Raw genomic sequence first — 15,723 nt, forward strand, 5'->3', positions numbered from 1 at the left:
TCACCATCATGCATAAAATGCTTTCTGATACGTAGATGAACACTCGTATTTACTAATTAGCAGACCTGTATATATTATATATTACAGATAAACTTCAAAAAATACTTATCTTCCATCTAGCAATCCAGTATCAGACTCTCTTAAATTATTTGGTAAGAAAGTTTTCTGTATTTCAAGAGTTGTTCCATCCATCACCACCTTCTGGGGAATTCTTCCACATAATTCACAAAAAAACTCATTGTCAAAATCAATATCAAGCAATCTTAATAAGAGAAAATTCAATAACTTAATAAAACAAGCGATCACTATCTCAATGGAATATTCATATTTTACAGCTGAAAATGAAATGATGCTTACCGTATCATGGCAATGATAGCGAGACGAAACTTGGCGTAAGTTATTTCCTTTGGGAAATTCAAATTACCGAAGACACTCGCCTTTGTACATATGCAACATAATATTTGTACATAGGTAAACTGAACAAGAATAAAAAGAAAAACATGGTTCTTATTTTTAAAACAGGTTCTTATTTTTATAACTATAAGCTGTGTACAAAAACAATTTCCGCTGGGTAACTGTTACAAACGGATCATTGGGACACGGGATCATTGGGACACATTTCAAACGGGATCATTGGGACACATTGGTTACAACGGATCATTGGGACAAATTTCTTTGCCTACACTGTCAATTAACTATTTTGCCTTCAACTATTTTGCCTACACTGTCAATTAACTATTTTGCCAAAATACAATTTCCGCTGCGTAACGGTTACAAACGGATCATTGGGACACACTATCCTATTTGTACAATAAATATTAGCACGCGCCATAAGTCTGACCGCAAGTATACCTGGATGGTAAGTCATTCCTGTAAGCTCATCCACCATCTACTTACGATGCCATCCACAATATCATCGTTGCTGATGTACTTTTGAAACAAATTGCATTCCTCGTGATTTTTAAACTCAAGTTCTTCATATTACTGCTGACCATCAACGTCTTTGTGTCTCGCAGGCACTACAATATTAAATATGCTGCTTTACTATTTGTTGACATGGATTTGTTAAAAGTTCGAAACTGTAAATGTTTTCATAATCTGCGACGCGAACGTCCATGAACAACAATAGAAATTTATTGCATTTTCAAAGGTCCCGTGTCCAGTCCCTCTCCCTCCAGTTGCTAAGCTCCGCCCACCCCACTCTTTTGCTTTCCAATAGTGCCCAATCCCTCTCCCTCGTAAAAATAGACACACAAACTTGTCTAGAAACTAGTGAAAATCTAGCCAAACGTTAATTGAGTTCCTCCTCCAAATGGTTGAAAGATGAAATTTCTGCGACAATTCCGCGTTCCTTTGCCATGTCGCAGTCGAGTTTTGTGCTGCATAGAATAACAGACAAGGCCTGATTTAAAGGAGATTCACCGTAAGACAAAATTAAATTTTTTTAAAGCATCTCGGTTCTTTCATAAAATAAATAATGTTTCACGATACACTTTTTTTGAGGAGGGGGGAATAGAGATAGGGAGTGAAGCATTTTGGGGAACTTAGATAAAGCTATTCGTAGTTTTAATTACTTTCCAATCTCACAGTTAACACCTAAGACCATAACACATCCTCTAGGTTCAAGAAAAGAAAACATTTTAATGTTTATATAAAGTGATCAATAGGCGTGTATACAACTCAGACATAACATGGCATAAATGAGGTAAAGTTAGAGGGCAACATGCAACTGGAGGATGACCCACTCCACAAACTTCGTTTGAAAAGTTGCTTTAAAAAACACGACGAATATGTCAACTGAAATAAAAATTATGTAATGTTGTAATGAGGAGTCACTAGAGGGGTGAACAAAGTACTCTATTATATTAAGGGTGTGGGTAAAGAGGAAGTATGGAGGTAAAGGAAACTGAACCCGTCGAGGTTTAATATCGCCACGTTACCATATAAATTTTTTCACTTTGGGGAATTCCGTCAGAATGTATTATTGACGTGTTTATTGCATTTATTGGCGAAGTAAATTGACCAATCAAAAACGACTCAATAAACGTTTGACATATAATATTCAACAAAGTTCGGCTGTTTTAAAAATTATATCAATTCCTTTCTTTTTTCCACAAAACTCTCAAAAATGACTTAAATGTTAGTGACGTGACGGTACGCGCAAAAAACTCTTTTGAGACAATCACTAATTTCCATATTAAATATAACTCTGATATTAAACAGTTGAAAACACAGATGAAGTCAGACCAGCTAAGATGAGTAATTTTATAAACTCAATACTATTACCTTTTCTGAAGCAAAGACTATATCACACAATGCGAGAAGGGAAAGACAAAATCCAGCTGTTGGACCGTTTACCGAAGCGATCAAAGGTTTAGGACACGTGACACGAAGTCGTAGGTCGTATTTATTGCAGGTCTACACCACAATCTGAATAATCTGCACCTCTATGCAATTAACGGCATAAATGTGCCATTCAATAAACAAACCAAAAATCAGTACCATCAATAAAAATCATTGAGATTTTCACAAGAACAATAGAGATAAATCAAGAGGCCTATAATCATTTATCACAAAACCTTTTCTATTGATGATGTCGGCTATAACCAAACTTTTTCTATCTTCTTTTGTAGCTACTTCATTCCTTTATATACGCAACTTCGAACAAAGGGAAAGGGACCACTTCAATACCCCAGTTATATCATCACATAAAGAATGTTTAGTGCAGAGTAGATCTTCTGTGAGTATCAGTTGACCACCTTCAGGTGGCTCATATAATAATGGGGCCCATCATCATTATATGAACAAACAACTGACATCCACAAAGAATCCAAACTACAAATAAACATTTTTGGCCATGAATCACCATGACACACGAGCAATGAAAAACTAGTAAGAGTAATTGAAGTGAATGACAGAGGTGGTAAAGGGACTTTCACAACTCCATCCATGTGGGATCTACAATATGAGAAAATATGAAATAATGACATGCAAAGTTACAATGCATCAGCAAAATTAATTTATCATGAAATCTCATGCATCTCTTTCATATTATATTACATTGACTGCCAAAGACTACAGTTCTTGCACTTAACACCATAAGATTAGAGTTTATGAACACAACTCCTGACTGTTATAGTGTATGCCCTTAAATCACAAATATTATAATGAATCCACCTAACTCACTATACTTCCTGCACCTAACTTATAAACACTATAATTCACACAATTAGCTTGCAAACACTATATTTCATCAGACCTCTCAACCTAAAAACACATAAAATCTGGAGACTGATGCAAAAAAAAATCTGGAGATTTCAGTAAAAATCTGGAGATTGATCTACTGGCAGACAAATCCAAGTAAACACAGGTTCTGATTCAGAGAAAGTCTTTTTTCCTGCTTATAATTTACTTAAAACATGCGTGGACCTTAACAACACAGAAATAAACTTTGTTATGACAGCTTCAATGCTCAGCATTATATGCTGCAGTAGCTGCCTTTTTGGAACTATCCAACAGTTCTTTTGTTTGACTCCACTTGTGGCACGGTACAGTCACAGCTTCATGGCCAGCAAACTTGACAGTGTACTCTCCAGCCTCATTGACGCTCTGCTCTCGGTCTTGTTTTTCCTCACGATACTAAACCATCTCTCCTCTCCGGCATTACTATGGGGCAAGACTAAAACAAGTCCTGCTATTTTTGGCAAATGTTTAAATCGTTTAGCAGCTGTGCCAGGGATGACAAACTGAGCAATATGCCACCACAATACATCCATTCTGTAATGAGTAAGCACCTCTCCATCCTTTTCTCCGTCAATCACTTTGGCTTCCTTCAACACATTATCCCCAAAACATACATCAGCGAGTGTCTGGTAGTCACAGAACTCATCATAAAGCTTGTCAGCAGGCAGTTGTAAAAAAATAGCTTTAAATCTGTTCATGAAAAACTCCACGCTATCTCACTTTGAAACAACTTCTCACAACTTCCGCCATTTTAAAAACGTGATAAAATGTGAGAGACTGGTAATGATTATTAGAATTATAAAGTTTAAGTAAATATTTTAATATAACATAACCAAAATACAACGTGAAGCGCAATAGAACAGAATAAGAATACTACAAGATATATATAGGTGTTAGTAACAAAGTCCATGATTAATTATCCAATCATGTATCATCATTATAGACATGAATTTCCGGTATCATATTATTCTAATAATACGTTTATATCCCAATACTACGGTGGCCCGTATGTGCCACAGCTTCTGCGTAGAAATATGTAGCTGTTGCATACAAATCGAGTTTCTACGTACAAACCCGAGTGTTCTCCGTACAAATATAATGTTGCTCCATGGAAAACGAACTGCTCCACACAAATGTTAACCTTCTGCTTGTTGAAATACTACTTCTCCACACTTAAAGAAAGGTTGCTACGAGCAAATAATCCCTTCTCCACGCTGAAATTATCTTTCTCTATACAAATAAACATACCGAACACTCTCTTAACGTGCACACTCAACGTCGGGGTAACCTACTCAAAACAAACTCCTACTACACCATAACGAGCAACAAGGAATGAAACCATGAAGTTGTGTATACAATGCGGAGAACATGTTGAAGATAAGTCGAACTTTTGTCCGAGCTGTGGAAAGAAACTATTTAATAGTAAGTTTTAAATAACGTGTGTAGCATGTACATTTTGCTTAATCGTGAAGTTTATTTGCAATATATCAATCTTTGACTTTGTGTTCGTGTTCGCAGAATTATAAAGCTTGATGTTTGCACTGCAAGCACGCAAAAACTCGGGCAATTACTTTTGAAGAATTTAAACAAGCAAAAGAAACTAACAGGGTAAAACCTTACCATCACGGGGAAAAAGCAACTTTGCGTGGAAGAGTGAAGATACAGATCGGGATAAAACAGTACGACAAAGATGTTTCCTTAAAAGCCCTAAAAGGAAGAACCCTTCCCTAAGAGTTGATGCTGACATTGATGCACGACAGTTGTTGCAAAGCAATAACCAAACATTCGAAACATTTTCGAACATTTAGTTGAGAAGTATCACTTGTTATACCCGATAACACAGAAGTTAAGCGTACGGTCATCTCACAACTTGTTCACACTACAAAATATAAAGAGGAGTTGGGTAAGCCATTTTCAAGAATACATCTTTATTTGTGTGCTGATGAATGTGTGGGAAGGGCTGAAATGCACGAGCTTGGACTAAGCAGTGATGATGATCAAATGGAAGCCATATTTTCAACTCCATCTTTTGGCAGTCCTTGCAATATATATTGTCATAGTACCCAATCTATTAGTCCTATTGCCCCATCAACCAGTACTGATGCCAAGTGTAATATTTCTATTGCTCCATCAACTAGTACTGATGCAAAGTGTGTTATTCCTTCCTATCCACCACTATCGTCTGTGGTTTCAAGCCGAGCTGAACCACCATCTGATATCCAGGCCCTAGACAATGTAATATTAGTTGAAAGTCATGAGGCTCATGATTTAAACAAAGATAGGCATTGTCCAACATTACCTAGAAAGAAAACAACCCAGCCCAGTATTTTGCCATTCCTTGCACATGATGGTGATAATAATAGCAAAAAAATTCCGATAGTGGTGGATAGGAAGGAATAACACACTTTGCATCAGTACTAGTTGATGGAGCAATAGAAATATTACACTTGGCATCAGTACTGGTTGATGGGGCAATAGGACTAATAGATTGGGTACTATGACAATATATATTGCAAGGACTGCCAAAAGATGGAGTTGAAAATATGGCTTCCATTTGATCATCATCACTGCTTAGTCCAAGCTCGTGCATTTCAGCCCTTCCCACACATTCATCAGCACACAAATAAAGATGTATTCTTGAAAATGGCTTACCCAACTCCTCTTTATATTTTTGTAGTGTGAACAAGTTGTGAGATGACCGTAGACGCTTAACTTCTGTGTTATCGGGTATAACAAGTGATACTTCTTCTCACAACTAAATGTTCGAAAATGTTTCGAATGTTTGGTTATTGCTTCTTGCAACAACTGTCGTGCATCAATGTCAGCATCAACTCTTAGGGGAAGGGTTCTTCCTTTTAGGGCTTTTAAGGAAACATCTTTGTCGTACTGTTTTATCCCGATCTGTATCTTCACTCTTCCACGCAAAGTTGCTTTTTTCCCCGTGATGGTAAGGTTTTTACCCTGTTAGTTGCTTTTGCTTGTTTAAATTCTTCAAAAGTAATTGCCCGAGCTTTTGCGTGTGCTTCAGGCGTGGATGCATTGCAACTATATTACTGCATCTCTGACAAACCTGAAACATAATAATTCAAGCTTTATAATTATATTTGGGGGGATAAAACTTTAATATAATTCCGTTAGAACGAACACGTGCAACACAAAGTCAAAGATTGATATATTGCAAATAAACTACACGATTAAGCAAAATGTACTCGGATTTCTGCTACACACGTTATTTAAAACTTACTATTAAATAGTTTCTTTCCACAGCTCGGACAAAAGTTCGACGTATCTTCAACATGTTCTCCTCATTGTATACACAACTTCATGGTTTCATTCCTTGTTGCTCGTTATGGTGTAGTAGGAGTTTGTTTTGAGTAGGTTACCCTGACGTTGAGTGTGTGCACGTGTGTTATTTTTGCCAGGGGGTAAGAGAGTGTTCGGTATGTTTATTTGTATAGAGAAAGATAATTTCAGCGTGGAGAAGGGATTATTTGCTCGTAGCAACTTTCTTTAAGTGTGAGAAGTAGCATTTCAACAAGCAGAAGGTTAACATTTGTGTGGAGCAGTTCGTTTTCCATGGAGCAACATTATATTTGTACGGAGAACACTCGGGTTTGTACGTAGAAACTCGATTTGTATGCAACAGCTACATATTTCTACGCAGAAGCTGTGGCACTTACGGGCCACCGTACAATACTCCCACTTAATGATTATACTTGAATCAGTTGAATGTTCATCGTTCTTTAATCTTGATAACGCCTAACATGTTCCTGAATTTCTGAAAAGTATCTTTACTAAGTCCTTTTGTAAATATATCCGCTAGCATATTCTCACTGGAACAATATTTAACAGAAATGATATTCTCGTGAACTTTCTCTCTCACATAGTGGTATGCCACATCTATATGCTTTGTCCGAGAGTGGAATTTTGGATTTCTTGATAGCTCAATAGCCCCTTGGTTGTCTTCATAGATGATGGTAGGCTCTTGTTGTGTTATTGAGATACTATCCAGAAGTTTTCTCAACCAGACTCCTTCTTGGCAGGCTGTACTTAAAGATACATACTCGGCTTCTGTTGTTGATCTTGCAACACATCCCTGTCTTTTGCTGCACCAACTCACAGTATTCCCATTAATTTGATATATGTACCCTGTAGTAGATCGACGTGTCACTATATCTCCACCCCAATCTGCATCTGTATACCCTGACAATATTGGATCATTGCCATCTGTGGTAAAGTGTAGACCATAATCCAATGTACCTTGAATATAACGTAGGATCCTTTTAACTCCTCTCCAATGCTCTAGTCCTGGTTTTGCCATAAACTTTGATAAAGTCCCAACTGCAACAGCTAAATCGGGTCGACTTATCAATGTAGCATAGTTTAAGCATCCAATTGCCATTTGATATTGCTTCACATTAACTGGATTCTCACCTTCACTTAACACTTCATACTTCTTTCCAAATTCAAGTGGTGTTGAGACTGCTTTACAATTTTGCATGTCGAATCTTTTCAGTATTCCTTGTAGATATTTCTCCTGATTAATGGTTAATGTTCGCAATCTTCGATTTCGTTTTAAACTCATCCCTAGCACATAATGAATCTCACCAAGATCTTCAACATGGAATCTATTTGCAATTCCTGACTTTTCCTTTTCCAACATCTCAATAGAATTGAGAAATGGAGCATGTCGTCAACATATATTGCGATTATAACAAAGTTAATCTTACCATTTTTGGACTTTACGGATTTGACATGTACACAAGGATCTGCCGAACTTTTCTTGTACCCATTTGAAAGCAAATGTTTATCGATAGAAGCATTCCAGCACCTTGCAGCTTGCTTTAACCCATATATACTTTTATTAAGCTTGCAAACATATTCAGGATGATCTTTGTCAACAAAACCATCAGGCTGCCGTAAATAGATTTCTTCCTCCAATTCTCCTTGAAGAAATGCAGTTTTTACATCTGTTTGATGTATTTCCCAATCACACATGGTTGCCACAGCCAATAATGATCTGATGGTATTATATCTTGCCACTGGAGCAAACACATTGAACCATCAGCTTTTCTTTTTACTTTGTAAACCCATTTACTCCCGATTACGTTTTTGTTTTCTGGTAAAGGTACTAAATCCCAAGTATGATTATCTTTCAACGAATTGTATTCTGAGATCATCGCGTTCTTCCATTCATTCGCATGTTCTCCAGTTGTTGCTTCTTTTATATTGTTGGGTTCACTGATGTCTGCAGTTAAGTCGCTGACTGTGTAACATTCTTCGTCGAATGTTTGAGGTGCTCTTCGTATCCTTTTACCTTTGAGTTGTCTAACCTCATTCATGAATCTCTCTTCGTAAGAATTTTCTCCCACTCGATTGCAATCATCTACTTCTCTTGCATCAACATTACCGTTTTCATGTTTTGCGTTTTGATCTTCAATTGATTGGCTTTCATCATTGCTATTTACAGGAACATAATGTACATTACGATTTTCTTCATCTACAATGAGTTTTTGCTCACGCTGTTTGTTTTCAAAGTTATAAAATTGCTGCTCTAGAAACATAACGTCACGACTTTTATAAAACTTCTTTGACATTGGATCAAATACCTTAAACCCTTTCGTCCCATCAGGATAGCCCATGAAAATCGTCTTGAGAGATTTTGCATCCAACTTTTCCTTTGCTCTTTAGGAATATGCATATATGTTATGCAGCCAAACACTTTCAGATTACTTACATCAGGTTTTATCCCAAATAGACACTGATAAGGAGTTATACCGTCCAAAGCAATTGTTGGACTTCTATTTCGAAGATAAGTTGCTGTATTTACAGCTTCAGCCCAGAATTTATTGGGTAGATGTGAGTGCATCAACATACTTCTTGCTGATTCCATTATCGTACGATTCATCCGTTCTGCAACTCCGTTTTGCTCTGGGTTATACGGAACAGTTGTTTGATGTGTGATGCCATTGTCCTTTAAAAACGACTCAAATTCTTTTGATTGATACTCACCACCGTTGTCTGTGCGTATAATCTTAACTTGCTTTCCAGAGATATTCTTTGCATAGTTGTAAAATTCTTTAAATTTTTCCAAAACTTCGTTCTTGTTCTTCAAAAAGTATACTTGTACATATCTGGTGTAGTCATCGATAAAGGAGACATAATATCGAGATCCACCAATGGAATTCTCTTGTATCGGTCCACATACATCACTATGTATAATTTCGAACGGTTCCTTAGCTCGTTGTGAAACGCCCTTTGGAAAAGAGTAACGATGCTGTTTTCCCAACACACAAGCTTCACAAAACTGATTTCCACCTGTTACATTGCCTATTCCATCGAACATATCATTCTCGACGAGTTTCATTACATTGTTTATTCCAAGATGTCCCAATCTGCAATGCCATAAATTCAAATCTGAATCAAAGCTTTGTTCTTTTGCAACATTCATATAATGCTCGACAATTTTCAAGATGTACAGTTTTCCTTGTAGTTTTCCCACTGCTAACAGTTTTGAATTTCGTCGAATGTTACAAACATCGTTTTCGAAAGTAACAATAGCTCCAAGTCTTATCATCGCTCGAACAGATAATAAATTTCTATTTATGTCAGGTAAATACAATAACATCCTGCAACGAGATGTTTTGTTTCCGTCGCCGAGAATAGCTTTTACCTTATAAGTTCCTTTGCCATACGCTAAAATAGAGCGGTTATCTCCAAGGTTTACTAAACACGGTTGCTTAAATTCTACGTAATTGCATAAGCCTTCCAAATCGTAAGTCATGTGCTGCGTTGCTCCGGAGTCGATAATCCAATCTGAATTTCTTGTAATGTTTGATGAATTTGAAATCAACGCATCACCATTATTGATCTCGCTATTTTCTTCGTTTTCTGCAAGCTGAGCAGACTTGTTTCCCTTATTGATTGAAGAGTTGCCACTGTTTGGAAACTGCTTCGTCTTCTTCTGCGGACAGTCTTTTGCTAGATGCCCTTTCTCGTCACAAATGAAACACTTGCCACGAAAGCCTTTCTTTCGATTAAAAATGTTCTCATTCTGATCACCACGTTGTTTCCCACCTCGAAACTTGTTGCGCTGCACGGAAAATGCATCCTCTTTTCTGGTCTCGGAATCTTTGGCTCTGTCTTCATCATTTAGTATCATGTTTTTGACTTTCTCATAAGAAAGTTCATTCTCACCAACAGCATCCAATGCCGTTATTAATGGTTTATATTTATCTGGCAAACTAGCCAACAGGGTCATTGCCAGTTCCTTATCATCGATACTTGCGCCCATTTCTTTTAGTTGCTCGTGTAATGATTTTAAGTTGTTTATATGCTCCAACATATTCCCTCCAACATGAAATTTTGACGAATAATATTGCTGGCGAAGACGAACCTTTTGAAGTAACGATTCCCTGGCGAATTGACTTTTCAAAGCGTCCCACGCTTCCTTTGCCGTTATCGTTTCTCTCACGTGCACTTGCTGATCCGGCTCGATAGCCAAGCAAATATACGTCCATGCCTTTTTCGCTGAGGAATTGAATCTCCTTCGAACATCTGCACCGGCATCGTCGTTAGGAGCAATCGCACTACCTTCGACGAATTCAAACAAGTCCATGCTTTCCAAATATAACCGCATGTTGAAAGCCCATGACCGGTAGTTCGTTCCATTCAATTTTGCGAACTTAAGAGCGCTATCCGAAAATGACATTGCTTAAGTTTTAAATTACTTATCTTTAGTAGGACAGTTTGCGTCCTGGGCCCATAACCTATTAGAATTATAAAGTTTAAGTAAATATTTTAATATAACATAACCAAAATACAACGTGAAGCGCAATAGAACAGAATAAGAATACTACAAGATATATATAGGTGTTAGTACCAAAGTCCATGATTAATTATCCAATCATGTATCATCATTATAGACATGAATTTCCGGTATCATATTATTCTAATAATACGTTTATATCCCAATAATGATGACCTAATTTGGAACAAGTACTCTATATATGGCCATAGTCGATAGTCCGTCATGAAATGAATAGCTGGGTGACGGTTAGCACAGAATTGGCGCAAGAAACGCCAAAAATAAAACATTACAACAAAAAATTAGTTCTGTCAGCTTGCGCCACTATTTATCGTGAGATTTTTCTTTCTTGTCGTGAGACCGTGAGATTGAACTGAAAACTGTGAGTCTCACGACAAAATCGTGAGACTTGAGAGGTCTGATTTCATGCACCTCACAATTAAAAAACTATAGTTTATGCACAAAACTCCAAAGATTACATTTCACACACCTAAGTACCAATAATTAAATACGATAGATTTTTATGAGATGACTTTTACCACAATATCTTTTTAGACGTATTCCTGACGCTAGCAAGCGTGAAAATAAAGTTGTTGGTGATTATATCTGCTAAATATGATTGAAAAAAAACATCGAGCCAAGAATAATCTAAAGATATAGAAACATAACATAAACTAACCACATCGCTTTCAACTTCATTGAAAATGGCTTCTTCACCAAACTTCAACAAACGAATTGTGACCTTGCCGATATATATATAGCGTTATGTTGCAAAGGAAGCAAAACGAGAAATGCCCGACGTCAATATATCTCACATTCCAAATTTACTTTACACGTTTTTCTGCCAAAGCTGCGAGTCGCTCTTTCTTGTCTTCATCTCAAACATAATTATAATTTTGAAAACAGCAATTCTTGGTTTTCAAGTGTGTCTTAAGGGAATAACAAACAAAGAAAGGGCATCCACCATGTCGCCTAACAGCAAAGGGAATCCAATGATATTATTTTGTAAGGAGTCCATCAGCATGATGCATATGAAAACCACAAATACTTTCCATAAACTAACAAATTCACAGTTTGAAAACGGATCGCTTTCTTCTATGCCAATTGCATGTTAAAAGTTCATTGCCAACGGCTGCTTCCTCAAACTAAATATAAAAAGTGTTATGTTCAAAGGAAGCAAAATGAGACATGTGGGAAGTCATTATCTCACAGTCCAAATTTACTTTAATTTACATCGATATGATGCGAACTGTAGAGACAACGACACTTATCACTTTATTATAAAACACGTGTTATATAGACAAAAGAAACAGCCACCATGGGGTTGCTGCAAAACTGCAATGTCAATTTAAATTTTATTGCAAAACCAATCAAAGTCATTCATACTCATTACACTAGTTTAAATTCATAAAAAAATTTTAAAATTTTCGATCCGTGCCACGCCTTAACAGCTTTCTCTAATCTCCCAAGTTGACTTTTTATAAAGCATTGATATGTGGTTAATCTCTTTTACCGCGAATTTTGTTGTAGATGGACAACTTTTCACATTAGACAGAATATTTCACAATAAAAAAACCGTCTGTGAAAAACTATACTTTTAAAATTGTAGTTGTTCATTCCTTTTTATACAAGAGAAATCGCAAGATATTAGTAGCCTTACAGATCTGCTTTCTCAATCAGTAAACCATAAATTTTCTTTTACTGCTCAACATTCTTTTAAAAAAAAGGTGTGCGAACAGCAAGCTTTTTTAAATTATGTTCTTAAGCCATGAAAACCGCATGAAATCTTTGTGACTATCTATAAACATCTTCACACGTTTCTCAAGATCACATTCAGTTTCACTTCCAAAATTTATATTTTTCTCGTTATTATAAAGCATCTTGTAAGTTGCGCTATTCATAACAGCATAGCTTTCCGCTAATAAATAAGGGATAATGAGCAAAGTACATACAACATGTGGCTTTCAGCTTCGTAAACATTATTCTTCGTTTGTGGCGTTGACAAAACTACAACGAGAATTTCTTCTTTTAAAGTACATATTATTACTCCATAAAACTATTTATTGAGGCTTAAATAATCGCAATGATTGTACTATCTTGAAGCAATTGAATGAAAATTGATGAGAGACTTGCGGCTTCTTGCGAGATGCGGCCCCTTGCTGCAGAGTATTTGTCCTTTGTTGCATATTTCAAAAGGTTTTGAATAAACGGAACTTTTAATGAACTGAACCAGCAGCTGGTGGAAATGTCGAAGAAAATCTTGATAAACCTTTGAATAAATGGCTGGTCATGGTTAGAAGAGGTAGTCTATTGAATGGGTATGACTGGTAATTGTTAGAGATAAACCATTGAATAAATGGCTGGTTATGGTTAGAAGAGGTGGTCTATTGTTGGAGCATGATTTTCTAGTAGTTAATAACAAACCTTTGGGGTCAAAGCATTGTATTTATCAGGCCTGTTCATTGTGATTGTCCTCAAACCGCCATCAGTAGAGACAAGAATATTTTCAAACTCATTTGATGTATTAATGTCTTTGTTGGGTTGGCTGTTGGTCTTGGGTTCTTGTCCTGAAGTTACATTTAAGAAATATTGAATAAATTTGCAATAACTGTTTTGGACTAAACAGCCCAAAAGTGTAAGAGATTGAGTTCAAAGATGTTTCATCTCCTTAATGAATGACTAAGGTGTTTCACTTGCATGTCAAACCTTTTTAACAACATTTAACTTTAATAACTGTAGACATATAAAGGGAATATGGTGATCGAGTAAGAGAGATTGAATGTGCTGCTTTTACACCACTGGTTTTTTCAACATCAGGTGGTATGGGGAAAGAGACGGCAATTGCTTATAAGCGGCTAGCTGATCTGCTGGCACAAAAGAGAAAGCTGCAATATGGCATCACGCTAGCGTGGATGCGTTGTAAACTGTCTTTCGCACTGATTAGGTCGGCAATTACTGCGATACGAGGAAGTCGATCTGCCTCAACTCGCGAACATACTTTAAATATTTACCTAGGTTATTGGGAAAGTTGTCTTTACACTTGACTGTCCCTTTATCATGGATATTTTAAACATTGATGTTAGTTATCTTTGATTTAGTTTTTAACATTTATATTTGTATGTTGTAGTTTATAATTTTAATTAAATTTTAATTTTTTCTTTTTTTTAATCAAAATCGCGATTAAAGTTAACTAAAACAGGTTTAAAAAAAAACAAAAAAAAAACTGTACACATATAACAAACTTACTCCTGTAATGTTAAAAACATTGTTAGTCAAAAAATCTGTTCTATAGTTCAATGTTGAGAAGGACATGTACACAACAGGGAAATGATGTTTATACAGAATATTTTGCAGAAAAGCTTTGTGTTCATAATACACAGCAAAGTTCAAAATCACCTAGTAAAGATTCCACAAGTGCTATATACTGTTTTTGTGCATCTACCTAAAAGAAAAGTTCAATTTAAAAGTATTCATTACATGCAATAGAAGTGTTTTTTTTCAAAAGTACATAGGTATTTGATAGAGAATCAATGGTACATTTGCATTTTTTTCCTGCATCACCAACACTAAGAATGTTAAGTACAAGATTTTACTCTCCTAAATGTTAAGGAATTCTTCAGTAAATACAAATAGGGATATAATTCAGATTGCATGGCTTGAGAGAAACTATGTATATTAAAACCATTGAAAAGCACAGATTTACATGCAGATATTTTAGCTGTATGTTCCAGTAGGTGTATATGTACTCATAATTTCCTGAAGACTCACACACTCAGTTCTTAATTAACGTGTGCTGTCAACTTTGCACAAAACAACTTTTTACTGTAAATAATTTGATGACGATAGATTTTAGTAAGACTTGTGAGAGTGTTCAATAAAATTGTTGAAAGATACAGTCCTTTGGTGATGTTTGAAACTAGATACATATTGAATGTTCATTATAAGATAAGTGCAGCCTTTCTTAAACTAAATATTCACCTGTGATAAATCACCCAAATCGTTCCATGCATTCCATTTTGCCTTTCCAACAAAGTCCAAAGTCCCAGGCTTTGGTGTATTACATTTGCCTAAAGAGCCCTGGAAATGTATATTGTTATTTGGGTTCGTCTTATTTTTAACTTTGATTGTATTGTATGGTGGGACTGTGAACAGTTATAATTGAAAAAAATTCACTGTGCCTTAGCAAAAATGTGATTCAAATGCAATGATGCACATTGTGCTTAAAATTTAAAGTCACCATTTAATTGAAGAGCTTGTAGGTAGGAGATACAACAACTAATGTTCAAGCTTTATGTAAAAACCGGATACAATATCTTTATTAATAGTAAAATACCTGCTTAAAAACGGCGTACATCTTTAACTTCAATTCATTCCCTGGATCTTGAGTTAAAGATCCTACTTTGTCTTTTTGCTTCCTTAAACTGGTGAGAGATTGCAGAGAACTTCGAACCATCTTCGTAAAAATGTTCAGGTTTAAATAAGGTCGAGATAGATAGTTCACTATACCACGACGAAAAATTGCATGTGATTTACAAACTCTTGGCGTCACGTTCATTTGCTATAATAAAATTTACAATAAATATTTTTTTATTATTGATTGAACTTTGGACGAATAAGAAAATTGATATCTAGAAATGACATGAATGAAAGGCAAAAGTAAATCAAACATGTGA

General features: G+C 36.0%; 2 protein-coding genes and 2 long non-coding RNA genes across 10 annotated transcripts in view; 1 reads left to right on the forward strand and 3 right to left on the reverse strand.

Annotated features, from left to right (window-relative positions):
• Positions 1 to 28: 28 nt before the first annotated feature.
• Positions 29 to 2,854, reverse strand: LOC124439010. Of its 2 annotated transcripts, none has more exons than XR_006946238.1 (5): positions 2,580 to 2,854; positions 2,287 to 2,447; positions 853 to 1,019; positions 358 to 476; positions 29 to 211 (listed from the first exon to the last, which is right to left on the reverse strand). It is a non-coding gene; the product is annotated as an uncharacterized LOC124439010 (long non-coding RNA). The 2 variants fall into 2 exon arrangements; XR_006946237.1 differs by having other exon boundaries at positions 199 to 262.
• LOC124439009 lies at positions 113 to 499 on the forward strand. Its single transcript, XR_006946236.1, has 2 exons — positions 113 to 152; positions 336 to 499. It is a non-coding gene; the product is annotated as an uncharacterized LOC124439009 (long non-coding RNA).
• A 9,081-nt stretch (positions 2,855 to 11,935) lies between the features above and the next one.
• Positions 11,936 to 15,719, reverse strand: LOC124439031 (enoyl-CoA delta isomerase 2-like). 5 transcript variants are annotated; one of them, XM_046989235.1, is made up of 6 exons: positions 15,384 to 15,719; positions 15,029 to 15,127; positions 14,447 to 14,492; positions 13,475 to 13,617; positions 13,003 to 13,057; positions 11,936 to 12,195 (listed from the first exon to the last, which is right to left on the reverse strand). In XM_046989235.1, the coding sequence occupies exons 1-6, from the start codon at positions 15,603 to 15,605 to the stop codon at positions 12,191 to 12,193; spliced, it is 570 nt and encodes a 189-aa protein (XP_046845191.1). In that variant the 5' UTR covers positions 15,606 to 15,719; the 3' UTR covers positions 11,936 to 12,190. The 5 variants fall into 5 exon arrangements, with proteins under 5 accessions (XP_046845191.1, XP_046845192.1, XP_046845190.1 ...); XM_046989236.1 differs by lacking the exon at positions 11,936 to 12,195 and adding an exon at positions 12,718 to 12,763; XM_046989233.1 differs by lacking the exon at positions 11,936 to 12,195 and adding an exon at positions 13,147 to 13,286 and having other exon boundaries at positions 13,013 to 13,057.
• The window catches only part of LOC124439033 (enoyl-CoA delta isomerase 2-like), a 62,812-nt gene continuing 60,101 nt past the window's right edge, over positions 13,013 to 15,723 (reverse strand). For both annotated transcript variants that reach the window (XM_046989238.1, XM_046989237.1), the window contains exon 7: positions 13,013 to 13,305. The gene's annotated coding sequence lies outside the window, so the exon portion shown is untranslated. The remainder of the gene's footprint in view (positions 13,306 to 15,723) is intronic.

This window comes from Xenia sp. Carnegie-2017, unplaced genomic scaffold (genome assembly GCF_021976095.1).
Source record: "Xenia sp. Carnegie-2017 unplaced genomic scaffold, XeniaSp_v1 HiC_scaffold_19, whole genome shotgun sequence".
NCBI classification, from domain to species: domain Eukaryota; kingdom Metazoa; phylum Cnidaria; class Anthozoa; order Malacalcyonacea; family Xeniidae; genus Xenia; species Xenia sp. Carnegie-2017.

Coding starts and splice junctions, on each gene's coding strand:
- LOC124439031 (XM_046989232.1), bottom strand. CDS start 15,605: ATGAACGTGACGCCAAGAGTTTGTAAATCACATGCAATTTTTCGTCGT. Junction 13,618..14,446: donor ACTTGTGGAATCTTTACTAG/GTGATTTTGAAC, acceptor ATGTAACTTCAG/GACAAGAACCCAAGACCAAC. Junction 13,320..13,474: donor ACAATGCTTTGACCCCAAAG/GTTTGTTATTAA, acceptor ATTTATTCAAAG/GTTTATCAAGATTTTCTTCG.